Genomic DNA, 17,047 nt, shown 5'->3' on the forward strand with positions numbered 1-17,047 from the left:
CTTAGAGACCCCCCTCCTTTGGAGCAGCGCGGTCGCGGGTGCTGCCGGAGCCAGCGACGGACCCGCCTGCTGCTTCCAAAGGTGGGGGCCGGAGCAGGGAGCGGGAGAGCCTTAGGAGGCTCGGCGGCGTACCCGGTTAGCGGGGGCTGCCATTGCGGGTGTGCGCGCATGTGTGTCATATTCTCCAGCCTGCTGTACCCATGCTTGGCCACCGGGACTGCTGCCACTCTCAATGTCTTGTTCTAGCCTGCAGTACCTATACTTGTCCACCGGGATTGCTGCTGCTAAACTAAGGAACATTCCAGACTCTGATACCTGACACCTCTGCACCTGTGCTCCCCCTCCCAGCCTGCCTATATAAACCTCCCATTCCTGTTCCTCCCTTGCCTCTGTTTCAAGTCAGACTCCTATGCACATGCCTCTGATCCTGATCTGTTCCTGTACCTGTATTTGAGTCTGTTCGCAGTAAGGCCCTTGCTGGTTATCTGGCTTGTCCCTGTTTGTTCCCGTTCTCAGTCCCTGCTCCCGGACATGTTCTGCCCCGCCTGTCCTCTTCCAGTCTCCTCCTTGCCGACCTCTGCTTGTTACCTGACTTCGCTACCTGCCGCCTGCCTCGGACCCCTGCTTGTTACCTAACTTCGCTACCTGCTGCCTGCCTCGGACCCCTGCTTGTGACCCCTACTTTGCTTCCTGCTGTTCCGGCCACCGAGATCCTACACGCCACAGGAGTCACCCGTGACAGAAAACAGAGGCCACTTCTGGATCTCGCTGGAACAGATTCTCTGCCTTCTTGCTTCAGCAGACCCCATCCGCTTGGAGGAAGATAAGTACTTTTTTTTTTGTTTTTTGAAATCCCAGTTGGGATCCTGAAGATTTTGTTGCTGCAAAGGTTTCTGCAGAGTTTTTTGTGCCACTTTCTCCCTGAGAAGAATTCCCTTTAAAAAAAAAAAAACCCTCCCTGCAGTACCTGTTTTTGCCATTTTCAGACTTTCATTACCTGGACAAGAATTGTCTCTGCATTGTGGGTGGGCCACTGCAGATTTTCAGACTCATATTTCTATTTAAGACACATTTCCTCTTTACTGGTTTCTTGGGAAGTGGTGGTTTCCCCATGTCTGAAACTATGGCTCCCACTCAAAAAACAGTCTTGAGCAGTAAATGTGAACACAGTACCACTGATTCTTCAGAACTTCTCAAAGCAAGGAAGAAGAGGAAAAAGAAGGGAGGTATTACTGTGGAAGTTGAAATTAAGGATGAACCTTTAACCCCAGAGTCTGCATTTGATGAAAGGGATATGCTGCAGTTTAAGGCAACTCACAGACTTATCCCAAGAATAGTGGAAGAAATAGTGGACTTATCCCAAGAATATCCCAAGAATAGTGGAATAGTGTATTTAATCCAGGAAAAGATGCCCTAACTCAGACACTTCAATCTGCACGAAAAGAGATTGATTGTCTTAATGGACGTTTAGATAAAGCGCAAGAAGCCAAGGCTGCACTACAGAGCTGTCTATCCTCAGCAATTGCTAAGTGTGTTCTCCAGGAAAAAGAAAAGCACCAGTTGGAGAGTGACCTGGATGTCATGTCAGGTGAGCTGGAGAGGGCATATGCTGATGCTGCTGAGGATCAGCGCCTCGCTTCTAAAAGTAACAAAGTCCTGGAAATCTCTATGAAGGAAATTGACAGGCTTAATACACAGCTTAAAGTCTCCCAGGAGGAGATTTGCTACTTCAAAAAAGAGATGGAAGTCGTTCGGGAGGAGAGATGCTACTTGAAAACAGATACGTTCTATGAGAGACGCCTCCGAAGAGTTAAATAGTAGGTTTGAAACTATAAACCAAATGAGTAAGAACTTCTCTGTCCAAGCCAGTGAAGGAGATAAAAGACTCCATGAATCAGAAGAGGAGAAGAGACTATTGATTCTGCCCAGTACCAGACTTTCATGGCTCAAGTTGACGCAGCACTGGAAGCATCTCAGAAAGAGGTTCACAGGCTTACTACAGAGCTGGAAGCCTCTAAGAAGAAGAGTTGCCACTTCAATACAGAACTATGTTCATTGAGAGAAATTTTCGAAGGGTTAAATATCAGTTTTGAAACTGTAACCCAAGAGTGCAAGAATCTCTATGTCCAAGTCAGTGAAGGAGATAAGAAACTCCGTGAATTAGGAGAGGAGAAGAAACAGTTGGCCCGGGAAAAAATAGACGTGCAGACAGCACTGCAGGATGCAGAGAGAGTGCTGCAAGAAGAACGTGTCTCCCTGGAGCAGCGCACACAAGCAGAAAATATGCTACAGAGTCAGCTGCAAGAACTGCATACACATCTGCAGGACACGAAAGAGAAATGGGTGAATGCTGAGGAAAAGCAGCGAGTTCTGCAGGAAGAAAGTTTCCAGACTGCCTACAAGGTAAAAATGCTGCAACAGTATCTGAGTACCCAGTGTGTCCCCAAAGAGCAGCATGAGGAGCTGAAGGCCACACTGAACATAACCAGAGCCTCTCTGGAGGAGGAGCTTAGAGCCCAGGTAACCCTGTTTGAGAGGGAGCACAAGGCGGTCCAGAAACTGAAGCAAGACTTAGAGGAGCAGAGACACTGCTCCATCCCTAACAGCCAGTACACCCAAGAGAAAGAGACCTGGAAAAGACAAGCTGCTGAGATCATAGCAAAGGAATTTGCAGAGCTCCAAGACGTGATGAGGGATGCATGGAAACTAGTTCAAAATGATCTCAGTGAAGAGATGAAAGTCCTGAGAAGAGAATTGCAGTATGCACTTAACCAGGGATCTCTCACTGAGGAGTGGAAATTGCAACAATACCTATAAAAGGAAGAGCTAAAGCTGACAGCTGAACACACATCACAGCATCTCACAGCGCTGCTGATCGCTGAGCTCAAGACACAGCTTGCCAAAAAAGAGAGGGAGGAGGGGTCCGTCCGTCAACTGGTTGGCCTGACACTGCGCTATCAGGTCAAGATGGCTGAGGCCTGCAAAGTGTTGAATCACACAGCCCATGAGAAGGCCCGGCTGCAGCTGGAGCTGGGCAAGGTCTGGGAGGAGTACCGGCAGCTACAGGTCAGAAATAAAGAAAACGAAATACATTTAAGCCTTGTTCTAAGTCAGCTGGGAGATATGGAGTCGCGACTCAACTCCAAAGAAGCTGAACTGACAACTGCTTTGAGTGGGAAAAGAAGTGCAGAAGGACAGCTTCAAGAGCCGAAAACTCAAATAGCTGGTCTTTCATTCGGTTATGCCACGAAACGGCAGTCGCAAGAGGAGACCATGGAGAGCGAACTCTGTGTCCCCACTGACTCATGTGGAAAGGCTGCACCCGTCCTTGATGCCCACGTTCCTGATGTCTCTGCCCCTGCTTTTGGGTTGAGCGCACCCATTCGGAGGTTCCCTGCAGCACCCAATGTACCTGTTGAGTACCCTCAGCCCGCTGACAAACCACCAGAGGTGGGTCACCTTGAGTCCACTTTTCATCAAGGCCTCCGGGAAGAGCCTGGAGGATCATCCGGAGAACGCTCTTGGGAGGGGGGAGTAATGTCATATTCTCTAGCCTGCTGTACCCATGCTTGGCCACCGGGACTGCTGCCACTCTCAATGTCTTGTTCTAGCCTGCAGTACCTATACTTGTCCACCGGGATTGCTGCTGCTAAACTAAGGAACATTCCAGACTCTGATACCTGACACCTCTGCACCTGTGCTCCACCTCCCAGCCTGCCTATATAAACCTCCCATTCCTGTTCCTCCCTTGCCTCTGTTTCAAGTCAGACTCCTATGCACATGCCTCTGACCCTGATCTGTTCCTGTACCTGTATTTGAGTCTGTTCGCAGTTAGGCCCTTGCTGGTTATCTGGCTTGTCCCTGTTTGTTCCCGTTCTCAGTCCCTGCTCCCGGACCTGTCCTGCCCCGCCTGTCCTGTTCCAGTCTCCTCGTTGCCGACCTCTGCTTGTTACCTGACTTTGCAACCTGCCGCCTGCCTCGGACCCCTGCTTGTTACCTGACTTCGCTACCTGCTGCCTGCCTCGGACCCCTGCTTGTGACCCCTTCTTCGCTTCCTGCTGTTCCGGCCACCGAGATCCTACACGCCACATGAGTCTCCCGTGACAATGTGGCGCGATCGCGCATGTACGGGGCAGAGTAGAGAAGAAGCTGCAGGCGGCACGTAAGAGTTGCGCATGCGCAGAAAGGAGCGCGCGAACCCTAACCTACCAGGGAAGGCTCTTGGAAGGGACTATAAGTCCCATGAGCCTCTGCAGCACCCCACGTGATGCCAGGGAGCCAATAGGGCTGGAGGATGGCCCTGCAGGAGCAAAGAGATACATTTCGCGGGCTTGCAGCACGTTAGTCAGTTAACGCCAGGAGCAGCTAGGGGAAGGAGGTAGGGTGCAGGAGTCAGTGACTCCCTGCACTAGGCCAGCAGCCCCCAAGGCCCCAGCTAGCCCTGAGTCACCCAGTAGAGTGAGTTGTGTCAGGGACAGCCCTCAGGTTAGGGACCCTGCCACTTACTTTCTAGAGCCAGTTAGGGACACAGCAGAAGTTGCGCGTCCGTCCAGAGGTTTGGGCTCAGACCTTCGCTGTCGTGGCAGTAGCCATCCTGGTGGGATCGCCCCGAACGTTAGCTCCTGCATTCAGCTGACATCAGCCTTTGGATCCTTTGTGAAGTTCCTTGGCTGGCCCGGGCACCGGAGTGTCCGGCAGGTAATCCACAGGTGCACCAACGAGTCCTCTCACATTCACACGGGACATAGTGGCTGCGCACTCACACATATCATTCTCACTTGGAGGGTGGGTTAATACTGTGTGGGGTTACTGGACACTGGGTGGGATCATCCGGTGGGGTTTGTGAGGGAAGGTAGCGTCCTGCGCGACGGGGTTGTTAGTGTCTCCTCTAGGGAGGGACACCTGTTGATATACGTGCATCTGCTTATGGTTGCTGCAAGTAAAGTCATTGATTGTTTACATACGTTGTGTGGAGTGATATATATGTGTCCTGTGAGGAACAATTCCTGCTCTGCTGGGAACCATCGCAGGTGGAGGCGCTGCACCGAGTACAGGGTTACTCCTAATATTATTGCCCCAGGTTCCCCGTGGCGGAAGCTCAGCCCTCCTGTGAGCCTAACAGGTAAAGCACCACACCTGGTAACTGCAGGTTCTCCGCACTCACACTATATCTGCGATTGGGTGGGGTGGAATACCCGTTACATAAATATAGAGGATTTATGTTTTAACATGAGCTGTGTAGGTCTTAGACCCCCCTCCCTTCGAATGAAATAAACACTCAGAGCTTCTTTATAAAAACAAGGTTTAAGCATTTTTAAACTATATCACCAACCAGATGACCTTGCCAGGCTGCCTGTCAGTGATTGAGCTCACAGTATTGCCGCAGCTTGAGATGCAGCTGCTGCCGAAAAGCACAAGACCTGCAGATGTGTTACTGATAATGGGAAACAAAAGGGGTGCAACCCATTTTTCGCAGAAAAAACCCTCCTTGTCTCAATATAACAAGAGGAAACTTATCTGATACATTACCTATTTGTCGCTGAAGTACCAAAGGACAGGTGGGGTCAAAGGAATTTAAAAAGTCATGCTTTTCTCTTTCTTTATTAAATGCCTTCACCTGGAAGAAAAGCAATACACGTGAGTAACATTCAAAGAATAGTGTCCACATTTTTTTAATGTATTTTGTGTAAAGGTGATTTAAAAAAAAACTTTATTTTAAAACGGCAGTTCTTGTTAGTGCAAAAGTGAATTTATGGCAGTTCAATGAGTTAAATGGAAGTGGTTGACATACTTGTGTAATCTTATCAGGCAAATATAAGGTTTTCTAAATATTTGTTTGTAACTTTTAATGTCTCCATAGTAACCAAATACTTTGGGACGTTTTTACAATCTCTGTGATAAGAATGTGTGTAAACTGTTTAATAGACAAGCAGGTTTTATACTTTTTGTGTTGATTTATTTGGCTAATAACAGCAGCATAATTTGTTTTAAGAAATACCAGGGAATAACAATTACCGGATAACATTTGAATTAAATGAAACCAACAACTATACAAAAATACTAATTTCTGCACAAGAAGTGACAATTATTCTTAGGGGGGTAGGGGTGAAACTTTCTGAGGAAGCCAAATTAATTTAAAGTCGATGAAAGGTTTAAAAGAAAAAAGTAGCATTTTGACAGAAATGTGAAATTGCATTTGTTTAAGGAAAAACTTGTTGACCAAAAGCTACAATTGTAATACACAATTATTTTTTAATTCATTTACTTAGAACTAATTTGTTTTGCATTGTTCTCGCTACTTAAATGTCATGTTTCCATGAGAAAGCAAACTGTTTTGCATTTCACTAGCTATAATAACCAAGGACAAAACAAAAATGCATTCTGTATATTGATACCTTTAAATGAAGCAACAACACAACTTACAAGTCACTTCATATAGCATAGGAAAGAACATTTATTTTCCAGAACATCAACAACAAAAGAAAAGGGGGGAAATGTTACCTGGCTCACAAACGTCACTAAAAACTTCTCACATATCAAGTTTTGACTGTTAGATTGCATGCTATCACAAAATCATTCACCTAGTCTGCTCTGCCTGATCTTACGACTTCTGTCTATCTGGGAAGATGGGAAGTTCTATCTTCAGCAAACATTCTGACAGACACGTCATGAGAACCTTCAACACAGAACAAGATCATTCAAAGTTCTGACTATCCAATACCCAATGAGACCAATGTTAAATATCCCATGGGATAGAGATGGGAGAATTTTTGTTTTGTGGATTTGGTTCCGCCAAGGATCGTCTGGTTCCTTTGGCAAGTTTTCGCGCTACAGTCTCAAAAATGGCAATTCGCCTTTTGCAGATTTTTTTCATTTTATTTTTACACCGACAATGCATCCGCAGATTCCACAATCCACTGAAGAATTTTAAGAATCCAATCTACGGATTCAGGAATCTGCACGTGGATTGCTGAACCCGCGAATTGGATTCTTCAAATTTGTCAACGGATTGCGGAATCCGCGAGGTAGCTTGTAAAAATTCACCAGCGGATTGTATCCAATGACAGTTTTGGATGAATCCGCGCGGATTGGAACTGTAACAATCTATCGATATTAAACCACGGAACGGATTTTGAATGGAAAACTCAGGAAAATCCGGGAAACGGATATGGACTGGTTTGCCGAGCTCTACCCATGAGTTCCTTGGTACTGTACCTCTCCAATATATGAGTTTTCTTTATCTTTGTGCTTTTACCTGTACCTGTTTTCCATATGTGTCATTTCAATGTTTATTTCAATGTTTATCACGGGTAGCATATTTTGAAAACATGGAAATTGCTTTTTAATCATTTGAAGACTAATGGTACATTCACTAAATGACAATAGTGGTTCTGACTGATTATATGGGGGGGGGAAGGCGAACGAGTGCTCTTGCTACATTTGATTACTCTATGGATTTATATATACTCATCATCCACTATCTTAATGTGGTTTATATACGTATACTCATACAATCATATTCCATCCAATAGATCATCCTTCTTTAGCTATCATTTGGAGTCCTTCTCCTTCTGTCCTTCTGTCCTGACGGACTTTATAGGCTATTTGTATGACATTTTGTTACCAATCACTAGCAGTATCACAATAATCTGCCTTTGTTTACTACAGGACGCTAACATACCCTACAGGCTTTCATTGATACGCTTACATCAGCGGGACTAGAGCCGTAGATGCCTCGACGTTGCTATGACAACAATCGGGTATATCAACAGGGACTTCTCCACAAGGTTGGGCCACCTTGAAAAAGCGTCATCTGACGCGAAACGTATGTTGGTGCATGTCGCCGTTACGTCCTCACGTTGGTTCGCAGAGCGGTGGGTGACATATTACTCTGATACTATTAAAAATGCTCTTATTTATGGATACTTACTATCTCTTTTGAGAGAAGCATAGCTAATTTCAGCTGTGCCGTGATTACCATCAGGCCACTATTATAATTAGCCGTAACATGGATATCTAATAGCGGAGTAATTAGCCCACCATTAGGGGCGAGATTAACATACTGTGCGCCCTATACCGACGGTCATTATATCATCTATACTTGGATTCAGGGCTAACAGACCTATGCTGCACTATATAGATCCATAGTAAATTTATCGAGAGCTCATTTACATCCAGACTACTAGATCAGTTTTATTATCTCTGATGTAGCTAAATGCTGATATACTTACCTTTATTATGGTCCCACCTAATAGCTTACAAACAGTGGGCTTAAGTTCATTTAGGCATTTTTATCTCGGGCTATTGATAATTTGGTTTGCCAAGGGGCTATATAACGCTTTATAAACAGATTTATCATCATTTTGTCTAATTTGTCTTTGAGCAAATTAGTCCCACATACCTTTCTAGCCTAGGGTGGCGTGGAACTATATTCATTTATATCCACACACATGCCAACATACTTAGTCTGGGCTGTGTATACTCTAAACCACCAAATTACTATTATGGCTAGTGGGGTATTCATCTGACTTTACCCCCTCTAGTCACATACTAGCAGCATTTATCTCAGCATAAACATTCATGCTGCTTTGTAATATACTTATATATTAAAGTGACTCTACCACCACTTGGACGTTGGAACGCTGACCCTATTTTTGGGAAACTACATATATATGTTTCCTTATGTGCTCTTATCTTAGCATATTTTATTCTACTAGCTGCCATCTCCCCTTTTTTAGGGGTGTGTATATATATATATATATATATATATATATATATATATATATATATATATATATAGTCTTTATAGACTCCTAATTCATTTGGAGCTGAGAATATATTGTGACGTATCTAGTCTAAGAAATCAGCCGGAGATTCTGGTTCTTACATCACACCATTAGATCCTAGAGTCTAACTAATGATTCCCTGATTACTACCAAGGTCTGTCACAAGGATAATGTCTCCCTTAGGCTGCGGCTCCGCTGCATGCGCGTCTGTGAGGCAGGCGTCGCGTGCAGCCGAGTCCCCAAGTATGCAGAGAGCAGCAGGGGGAAAGACAGTGGGGGGCGCATGATGGGGGAGTGACGGGGGCCCGGCCGTGATGTCACCCGGCAGGTCCTCCCTCATTGGCTGAGCCACCGGGGGCGTGGCCTAGCGCTGCGTCGCGACTCCTGCTCTCAATTTTCTTGAGAGCAGGAGTTTTGCAGCACAGCGGCCACCCCTCGCAGCGGGCCCCATTGTGGGGCACATCTTGTCCCTGCAGCGGCCGCTGCAGTAGCCAGCGGGAACCTGGCCTTAGAGACAACAGCTTTTATGTGTGTCTTTTATATGTTGTGTTTTTTGTCCAAATTTATTTTAATTTTATGATTACCTAATAAAGGTTATATTTTAAATAATACAGACATCACGATATTGAGTGCTGAACATAGGGGCCCCTTTTCCTCTTGTCTTTACAAGAATTTGTTAATAGTGGTTCTGAGCAGTAAGTGGCATTTTAAGTAGCAATACTACTTTCCCCCCTTTTTGAATTATTATTTTTATATGTAAAGCATGTATCATTCTACATTCTTACCTAAGCTGGCAATTGTTTAGTGCTCCTGTTATAATAAATCTTCAAAAATCCTGATTGTGTGCCTAGCATAATAGCGGCCTTTCAGTTTCAATCAATCATTCAGACAGTGTAACTCAGCAGCTTTAATATGTTCTTATATTACTATGGTAACATTATCTATTATTACAGTTTGCAGCTCAAACTGCTGGGAACATTGGAAACAAATTATCACAAACATGAAAGTGTAGCAAAGATCTTGCACTGCTGGGGAGGTGGCTAAAGCCTGCTATAGAAATCAAAGGATGCTTTAAAACTAATGAAAAAAGGCATTAAGATTTGAATTAAAAAAATAAACAATCACTATTATCTAATACTAGATAACTATTTGTTTTTGTTTTTTAAATCCCATAAGATTTCACATGTTTTGCTGCTTTAAGTGACTCACCAGTGAAAAAGATGGACATTTGGTATAATTTTACTACCTCTAAGCATTTAAATGGAGCGAATTTAAATATGATCATGTTCTTTTAAGCTTAGTTCAGAGCACTGTATATTTCAGAAGGAGTTTCTGATATTCATCTCTAGAAACTGAGACTCTATTTGATATGCAGATTTTTTTTTACAATAACACAAATATAAATAATTTGTTTAAAATGCTGTCAGTCTATGCTTCACTGTACAAATTTAAATAACAAAGCAGCAATTTATCCTATTAGAAAACCAATATAAAAACAGATAATACATATCAACATTCATTTGAGTAGAGTAAAAGCAACAGTATTTGACTTAATGTCCAATGATCGAGAAATATGAAAAACTAATTAGCAAAAACTTTAGTAAGTACAAAGCCAGGAATGTGAAAATACTCAGTAAACAGTGAGCATGTTAGAAAAGAGCAGTGGTTCTCAAAAAAAAAAAAAAAAAAAAATATTGAGCAGGGGAGCCCCTGGAGAATTTGAAAAATCTCAGGCACCACTGCTCATCAGACCCACTTACACTCTCCCACCCACCTAAAACATGTCCGCTGCACAGGGGGTGTATCCCATGCAGTCTGGAGACATGAAGGCTGTGCTCTGCCTCTTCTCTCTCTCCGCTGTTCTGTGTTCCGAGAGAACAGGCGGATCAGACCGTGCGGATGCGTTCCGCTGAGCATCTGGCAGAGTGTCTCTCCTGCGGCTGCAGTACCCTTGGCAGAGGATCATTGCATACCAGTGCCCTGACACCCTGGTTGAGAAACACTGGCATCTTAAAGGCCTCAGTGAATCTGGAAATCTGCACCCCAAAACGCCATTTAGCCAGAAAAGGTATCTCTCTCTCATATGACTATTTTTTTTATGTTTACCTTTCAAAAATAGAAATAAGCAAAACTCGTAGATAAAAATGTATAAATATTTTAAGGTATACTGAAAGAAGAATGTATTGGACTGTGAAGTTTCAATCACTGTAAGGATCCACGCTGCGGGTACACCCGCTTCCAGCGCTTCCTTAACTGGTATCCGTGCCGCCCAGGCTCCCTGGCGGCGTGCCTCACTCCTCACGGCCCCCTCCATGGCCGTTCCCGCACTTACGGGGTGTGCGCGTCACCCTTACGTGCGCGCGCGGACCCAGGCTGCTGTTTGCTGGTGCCATGCGTCTGACTCCTCCTCTTCTGCGGCTGCGCGCGCAGTGCGCGCTTCTCTGCCCCTGCTTCTGCAGCTCCACCCCCCAGACACGTCTCCCCTATCGGATCCTTCCCTGGGCCGCTCCTCCGCTCCTCCCCTTGCCCTGGTAGGACCCAACCTCCAAGACACTTCTCCCCTATCAGGTCTTCCCTCGGGCCACTCCTCCGCTCCTCCCCTCGCCCCAATAGGTCCCAGCCTCCCAGACACTTCTACACTTCCAGGTCCTCCCTCGGGCCGCTCCCCCGTTCCTCCCCTCACTCTAATAGGTCCCAGCCTCCCAGGCACTCCTCCCCTATCAGATCCTCCCTCGGGCCGCTCCTCCGTCCCTCCCCTTCCTCTGATAGGTCCCAGCCCCCTATTTAGTCTTCCCTCACCATTACCTCCTTGCTCTGCATAGCTTCTGTACCTTGGTGCTGTCTGCTGTTGCCTGGCCCCCTTTGTCTTTCAGTTCCTGTCCCTGGATATTCTGCTGACCTCCCTGGATTCTGACCCTTGGCTTTGTACTTCGTTTACGCTGCTCTTTGGTACCCCTTGGATTGGCTTTGGACATTACTACCCTGCTGACTTCTATATCCCCTGGACACGGCTTACGGACATTCTACTATGCTGCTCTCTCCATCCCACGACCACTGGCTTACGGACTTTACCTTTCTACGCTGGAGTTGTCAAGTACGGTAAACTAACTACCTTTGTTACCAGGACCCTCTACGCTACTTCCACACTCCGGCCGTGCCCCTGTTTACTGCTACAGTAGGTGTGTGGTATTACTCCTTTCCACCTCAGTCCCGGGGTCTCGTCTGGCTTGTGGGCAGGCCAAGCGTTAAAATCACTGAACGAGCTTGAAGTCTATTCACTATGGTAGCTCTCACCAGCAGGGCCCTCATTACCTCTCTGTACCTGTTTGTCCTTACCGATATCTGTATGTAATGCTGTTTATGTAATGATCAAATCTCTGTACCCCCATTGTACCACACTGCAGAATATGTTGGTGTTTACAAATAAACACTAATAAGAAAATGCTGCAAAGTCATCTTCCCCTGGCTCAGGAAGATTTCAGTTCCATTCAAATTAGTTGGCCTTGATCTTGAACCTTCCCCAACAAGGGAAAATCGGTTTCACAGCATAATGAATAGGAGCCCATAGCATTTTCCATTTACTGCTGACACAAGGACAGCCTAATAATGATAATAAGACGAAATCACCTTGTGCCAATGGGGAAAGGTGAATCAGCGGGCACTACAATGCAGGAAAAAGCTGCGGAGGCTGGACTGTGCTGGAAAATGTTTCTTTATTCAGGCATGGATAAAAACAAGAGGAGGGGAGACATACCCCTGCGCCTCTAACGCGTTTCACCCACAGATTGGGCTTTCTCAAATAAGGAGCAAAGGAGCACACAGACCCGGTCACACATAAGGATACATGTGAGTACTTTACCATTTAATTGGGAGCTTCCCCAGGTTCACTGGTTTATTTCATTGCAGGACATTTATGAGAGGTCTGGGAGGGTCCTAGGACTACCCCCAGACAACTCTCTTTGTCCTTGCTAGACCGTGTTCCATCTAGGGGGTCATTGCCTACAGCTCCAAACATGCACTAAAGAGATTATGTGACCTGGTTGCAGTGACTCATTTTTCTTGAGTGGGTATAAATGCTCTGCAGCACTAGTTAAATTGGGGGACCCCACCTCAATATTTTTTCTTAATAATGATAATACTCTTTTCAATTGCCAACCTCACCAGTTGTTGGTGTTAAAAAAAAAAAGAGAGACACTTGGAGCGAGACTAATTATCAGGTACCTCAAATTCTTTCCTCCGTCTCTCGTTCTCAGAGTGAATGTGTTGCTTTTCTTCTACCAAGCGGAGATTTTCAGTTTCTACTCCACGAAGCTGTTTGAGACGATTTATTTCATCTTCCCTTTCTAGTATTATCGCTTTGAGAAGGGACGTAGAGATATTCTGTGATTCATCTGATTCTGCAGCCTGAAACCACGGAGAATTGTTATTTTAATCAGTGCTGACTTCTGAATGGGCACGAGCCTTGATGGACACAGATTGCAGAGAACTCGGAAGAAAACAAACACACTAAACTCCGACATCATTGGAGCTCCAGATGTGAAAGATTTTTTTAGAAATAACACAAAGCAGCAAACTTCCCCAGAAGTCTATATGATTTTAACTTATACTGTATAATTTGAGTATCTTTCCCTCTGTGCGTGTCCTGTTTTTTTTTTACATAAGTTTCTTATTCCCTTGCTTCTGAGGTTACCATGCACAACTGCAGTGATCAACATGGGAGAGCTTCATTAAAAACCCCCAGCACTGTACCATCACACTTCCAACACCGACCGAGTTAGAAAGTTTGAAATTGAGGGCGAGGCTCTCCTTAAACAAAATAAAACAAGTGGTTTGTAATAATTGGTATGATTAGAATCACAGACACACTGTTGAGCACTTTCAGGGACTCCTCTTCCTTAATGTTATGTTTATGTCTAAAGCACTTATTCCCATGATCTGTTATTTATATTATCTGTTATTTATTCGATTACCACATGTATTACTACTGTGGAGCGCTATGTATATTAATGGCGCTATATAAATAAAGACATACAATACAATACAATACTTTCAGTTTCCTGGACGATACAGGGTATTTTAGCATTCGGTGCAGAATGTGATTACAGTGGAATATCTGTGTGTTAAAACTGATAGCATAGGAAGGATTTTGAGTGTGTTCTTTACAAGTTGTACTAAATGTCATGGTAAATGACAGCAAACGTGACTTTATCTTGTATCTATAGTAAACCCATAATTTTTAAGATGTGAAAATATATGCAAGCCTCTGTGATCATTTTTGAATAGGGTTTATACATTGATTTATCATCTCCATGACAAGAAACAGTCTATGGGTAAAGAGCCTACAGAATTCAAGGAGATATTAATAATTCAAAAGATCAATTTACGTACAAAGCTCATAAGTAAGGCACAAATATATTAGGCCTTATAAAGCCTAACATTCTATCGACTCACAGCCATAAAGGATTTTTGAAAGCAATTACATTGTGCCGATTATAATTCCTCCACTGATTTGTACCATTTGGAGAAGTAGCCAAAGTACAAATGTATCTTAGTGTTATAAAAGGAACGGAGGAATTTGCTGACCACAAGCTTTACACTGTCACATACAGTCTGTGGCATCTTTAAAATTCCTCGCTAGCTGAAGAGAACATATTTGATGTAAATGTGTTGTGTTTTAATAATAATACCATGCGCATCTTTCCCGAGGATTATCTTGGTAACATACTGTACAGGTTTGCTATCTCAGAGTTGAAGAAAGTCATGTTTGATTTTAAATATCAGTACGGTTTAAATACAGTGTGGGCCTTTTTTTCACTTTACCTTCATTGTGTTGTTGAAAGGGTCTCTGTCTGCATGCATCCATAGCTTCTTTGTTCAGCATCACTATATGCTTGGCTTGAATATGCACTATTGTTTGTAGCAGGATTTCCCACACAGACCTCAGGAGGAGGCTCAGTGCAGACAGCTGCTGCTGCTGCTACTGCAGAAAATGCATCACTATGGCCTAGTAATAACAGTCATTGCATAACTAGGTCTACAAAACTACATCAGTTGTCAGATATAGATTCATAGCACATCACACTGGCAAATAACCTCAGTTTATCAATTGAGATATTCATCTGGATATGTATTTTTAACCTTAAATATATAGTTCAATATTTCAGTGGGAAAACATATGATGATCAGACATGTAACCATTATAAAGCAGCAATCCTGTGCAGAATTTAAATTATTTTTCTTATTTTTACAGTATTTGGACCTGGGGGGCCTCTATGAGCTAAACCTATTATATTATTATCCCTGAGATACTTAGTTTTCAGGGCCGCTGCACTTCCTGGAATTTCAAAGATGGAGCCAGCGGTCATCCAATAGGAAGTAGCAGCATTGTTCGTTGTGGCTTCCTATTGGCCAGTGGTTTTGTGTGGTATTTTTGAATTGCCTACAAAGTAGAGGAGGCATTGGCACCTAAAACTGTACATATCTCGAGAACCAGTGTGTTCACAGAGCTGGAAATAACGTGGTTCAGCTCCAGAGGACCCCCTGACCTGAATACTGTGAAAATAAAACAGCCAAGATTGCTGCTTTAACTAAACAGAATACCTTGGCAAAAAGAAAATGACTTTGTTCTATGTATAAATTAAACAAAAACATTTTTGTTATTGACCACTTCAGAGCTGAAAACACCCAAAGCTCTGAGGTGTTATTAGAGATTGAGCGAATCTCTTCAAATGTGCTTCACAAAAGTTGTTATTTTCTCTTGCTTTGAGGTGAAAGGTTAGTGCTCACAATTTTACCAGAAATGTACCAATTCTGCCATAACATTTCTAAAATGGCAGTTTATAAAGTGTTATATGACCTGAATGTAAGGTCATGTGAACCATTGACTTTTAATGGCAAAAAATAACTGTTGGCAAGTTTACAGATTTTTGCCAAAAATTGTGAAAAAGGGTCAAATTTCATCTGGCTTGCAAACATTAGTGACAATATGTCACAACTCTAATGATAATGTACCTTACTTAAAACATTGGGATTGTGTGTACAGATTGTACCTGAGAATGACTGGAGTCCGTTTCTTCAGATGTGGAGGAACTAATGATTTCTGCGCCCTTGGTCCACAAAGAGCCAAGCTGTAACCCTGGCATTTCTTGGTCTTTCATGACAGCAAGTGAAGAGGAACAATGTGATGTCTTCTTTCTGTATAACTTGCACTTATTTCCTGCTTCATGCAAGGAGGGGTGGTATGTTGGACTTTCCAAATTCTGTATCGCCAAATCTTGAGTAATGTAGTCTGGTAAGGATTGTGAATTTGACATTTCAGATGTCGCCAATGTATTCTGGGAAGGTGCTATGGATGATGAATGAATCACCACAGATTGGTTTGGTCTGTAATCCATTATTTTGTGTTTTGGTGACTGTTGTGCAGGTGATTTGAACATAACGTCATCTCCCACAACATCATCAACAATATCGGGTTTTTTAGTCTGATCTAGCTGATTCTCTTTCCTTTCTCGATGTGAAAGACTTGTGGTATGAGTTAGGGCATCTTGTGACTTGCTAGATCTCAGTATTGTCCATTCAGGATGCTGAACAGAGGTATGAGAAAACACACTTTCAACAGAACCTCCCAATCTGTACTTAGAATACATCAAATATTCTTCTTTCTTTCCTTCTCTTTGTCTCCAACTGGTTCCTAGTAGTTCCCCCAAACTTTCTTGAAGATTCTCTGTATCAGAGAATTCAGGGTACCATTTACAGCCCAGTTTGATAGTTTTATCATTTTCGGGAAATTTAGGCCAGTCTGTAGAAGCAAGTTGGGCTCCTCCAATAGTAGCATCTGTACTCTCAGAATTCACACTGAGTGCCGGATTTGCATCCATGTTTCAGTCACAATTACAGAAGTTCTGAGATCTACTCATGAATACTAATGCAATCTAACATGGAAGGCACAACTTGGCAATTGCTTTACTTTTTTAAAACTGTAATAAAAGAAGAAAAACTGAATTAATTGCTTGTGGACCATGTTAAAGACCAAAAAAATAAATAAATGATAGTCCTTATATTATGATGATAATATCTATAAATAAACAAAGGATATGACAAGTTGTTTTCTATTACTGTAGGCTATAGAGCAGGGGTGGGGAACGTCCGGCCCGCGGGCCTTACAATAATTTGGTCCGGCCCCCGGGAAGCAAGCATGCAAGAATGGTTTAAAAAAAAAAAAAAATTTAAACTCCCCCTTTCCTGATTGGCTGCCCGTGCTG

The 17,047-nt window shown here is 43.6% G+C and overlaps 1 protein-coding gene across 3 annotated transcripts in view; it reads right to left on the bottom strand.

The window, feature by feature from the left end:
- Window positions 1-16,758, bottom strand: part of LOC142489467 (uncharacterized) — an 81,228-nt gene extending 64,470 nt beyond the window's left edge. For 2 of the 3 annotated variants that reach the window (XM_075590292.1, XM_075590291.1), the window contains exons 1-3: window positions 15,836-16,758; window positions 13,008-13,190; window positions 5,530-5,617 (exon numbers count right to left, since the gene is read on the bottom strand). In XM_075590292.1, the coding sequence (XP_075446407.1) occupies window positions 5,530-5,617; window positions 13,008-13,190; window positions 15,836-16,663 (1,099 nt within the window). In that variant the 5' untranslated portion in view covers window positions 16,664-16,758. Of the gene's footprint in view, window positions 1-5,529; window positions 5,618-13,007; window positions 13,191-14,606; window positions 14,728-15,835 lie in introns of those variants that run through there. The other variant, XM_075590293.1, reaches the window with a different exon arrangement.
- Window positions 16,759-17,047: the final 289 nt, after the last annotated feature.

This window comes from Ascaphus truei, chromosome 3 (assembly GCF_040206685.1).
Source record: "Ascaphus truei isolate aAscTru1 chromosome 3, aAscTru1.hap1, whole genome shotgun sequence".
In the NCBI taxonomy this organism is placed as follows: domain Eukaryota; kingdom Metazoa; phylum Chordata; class Amphibia; order Anura; family Ascaphidae; genus Ascaphus; species Ascaphus truei.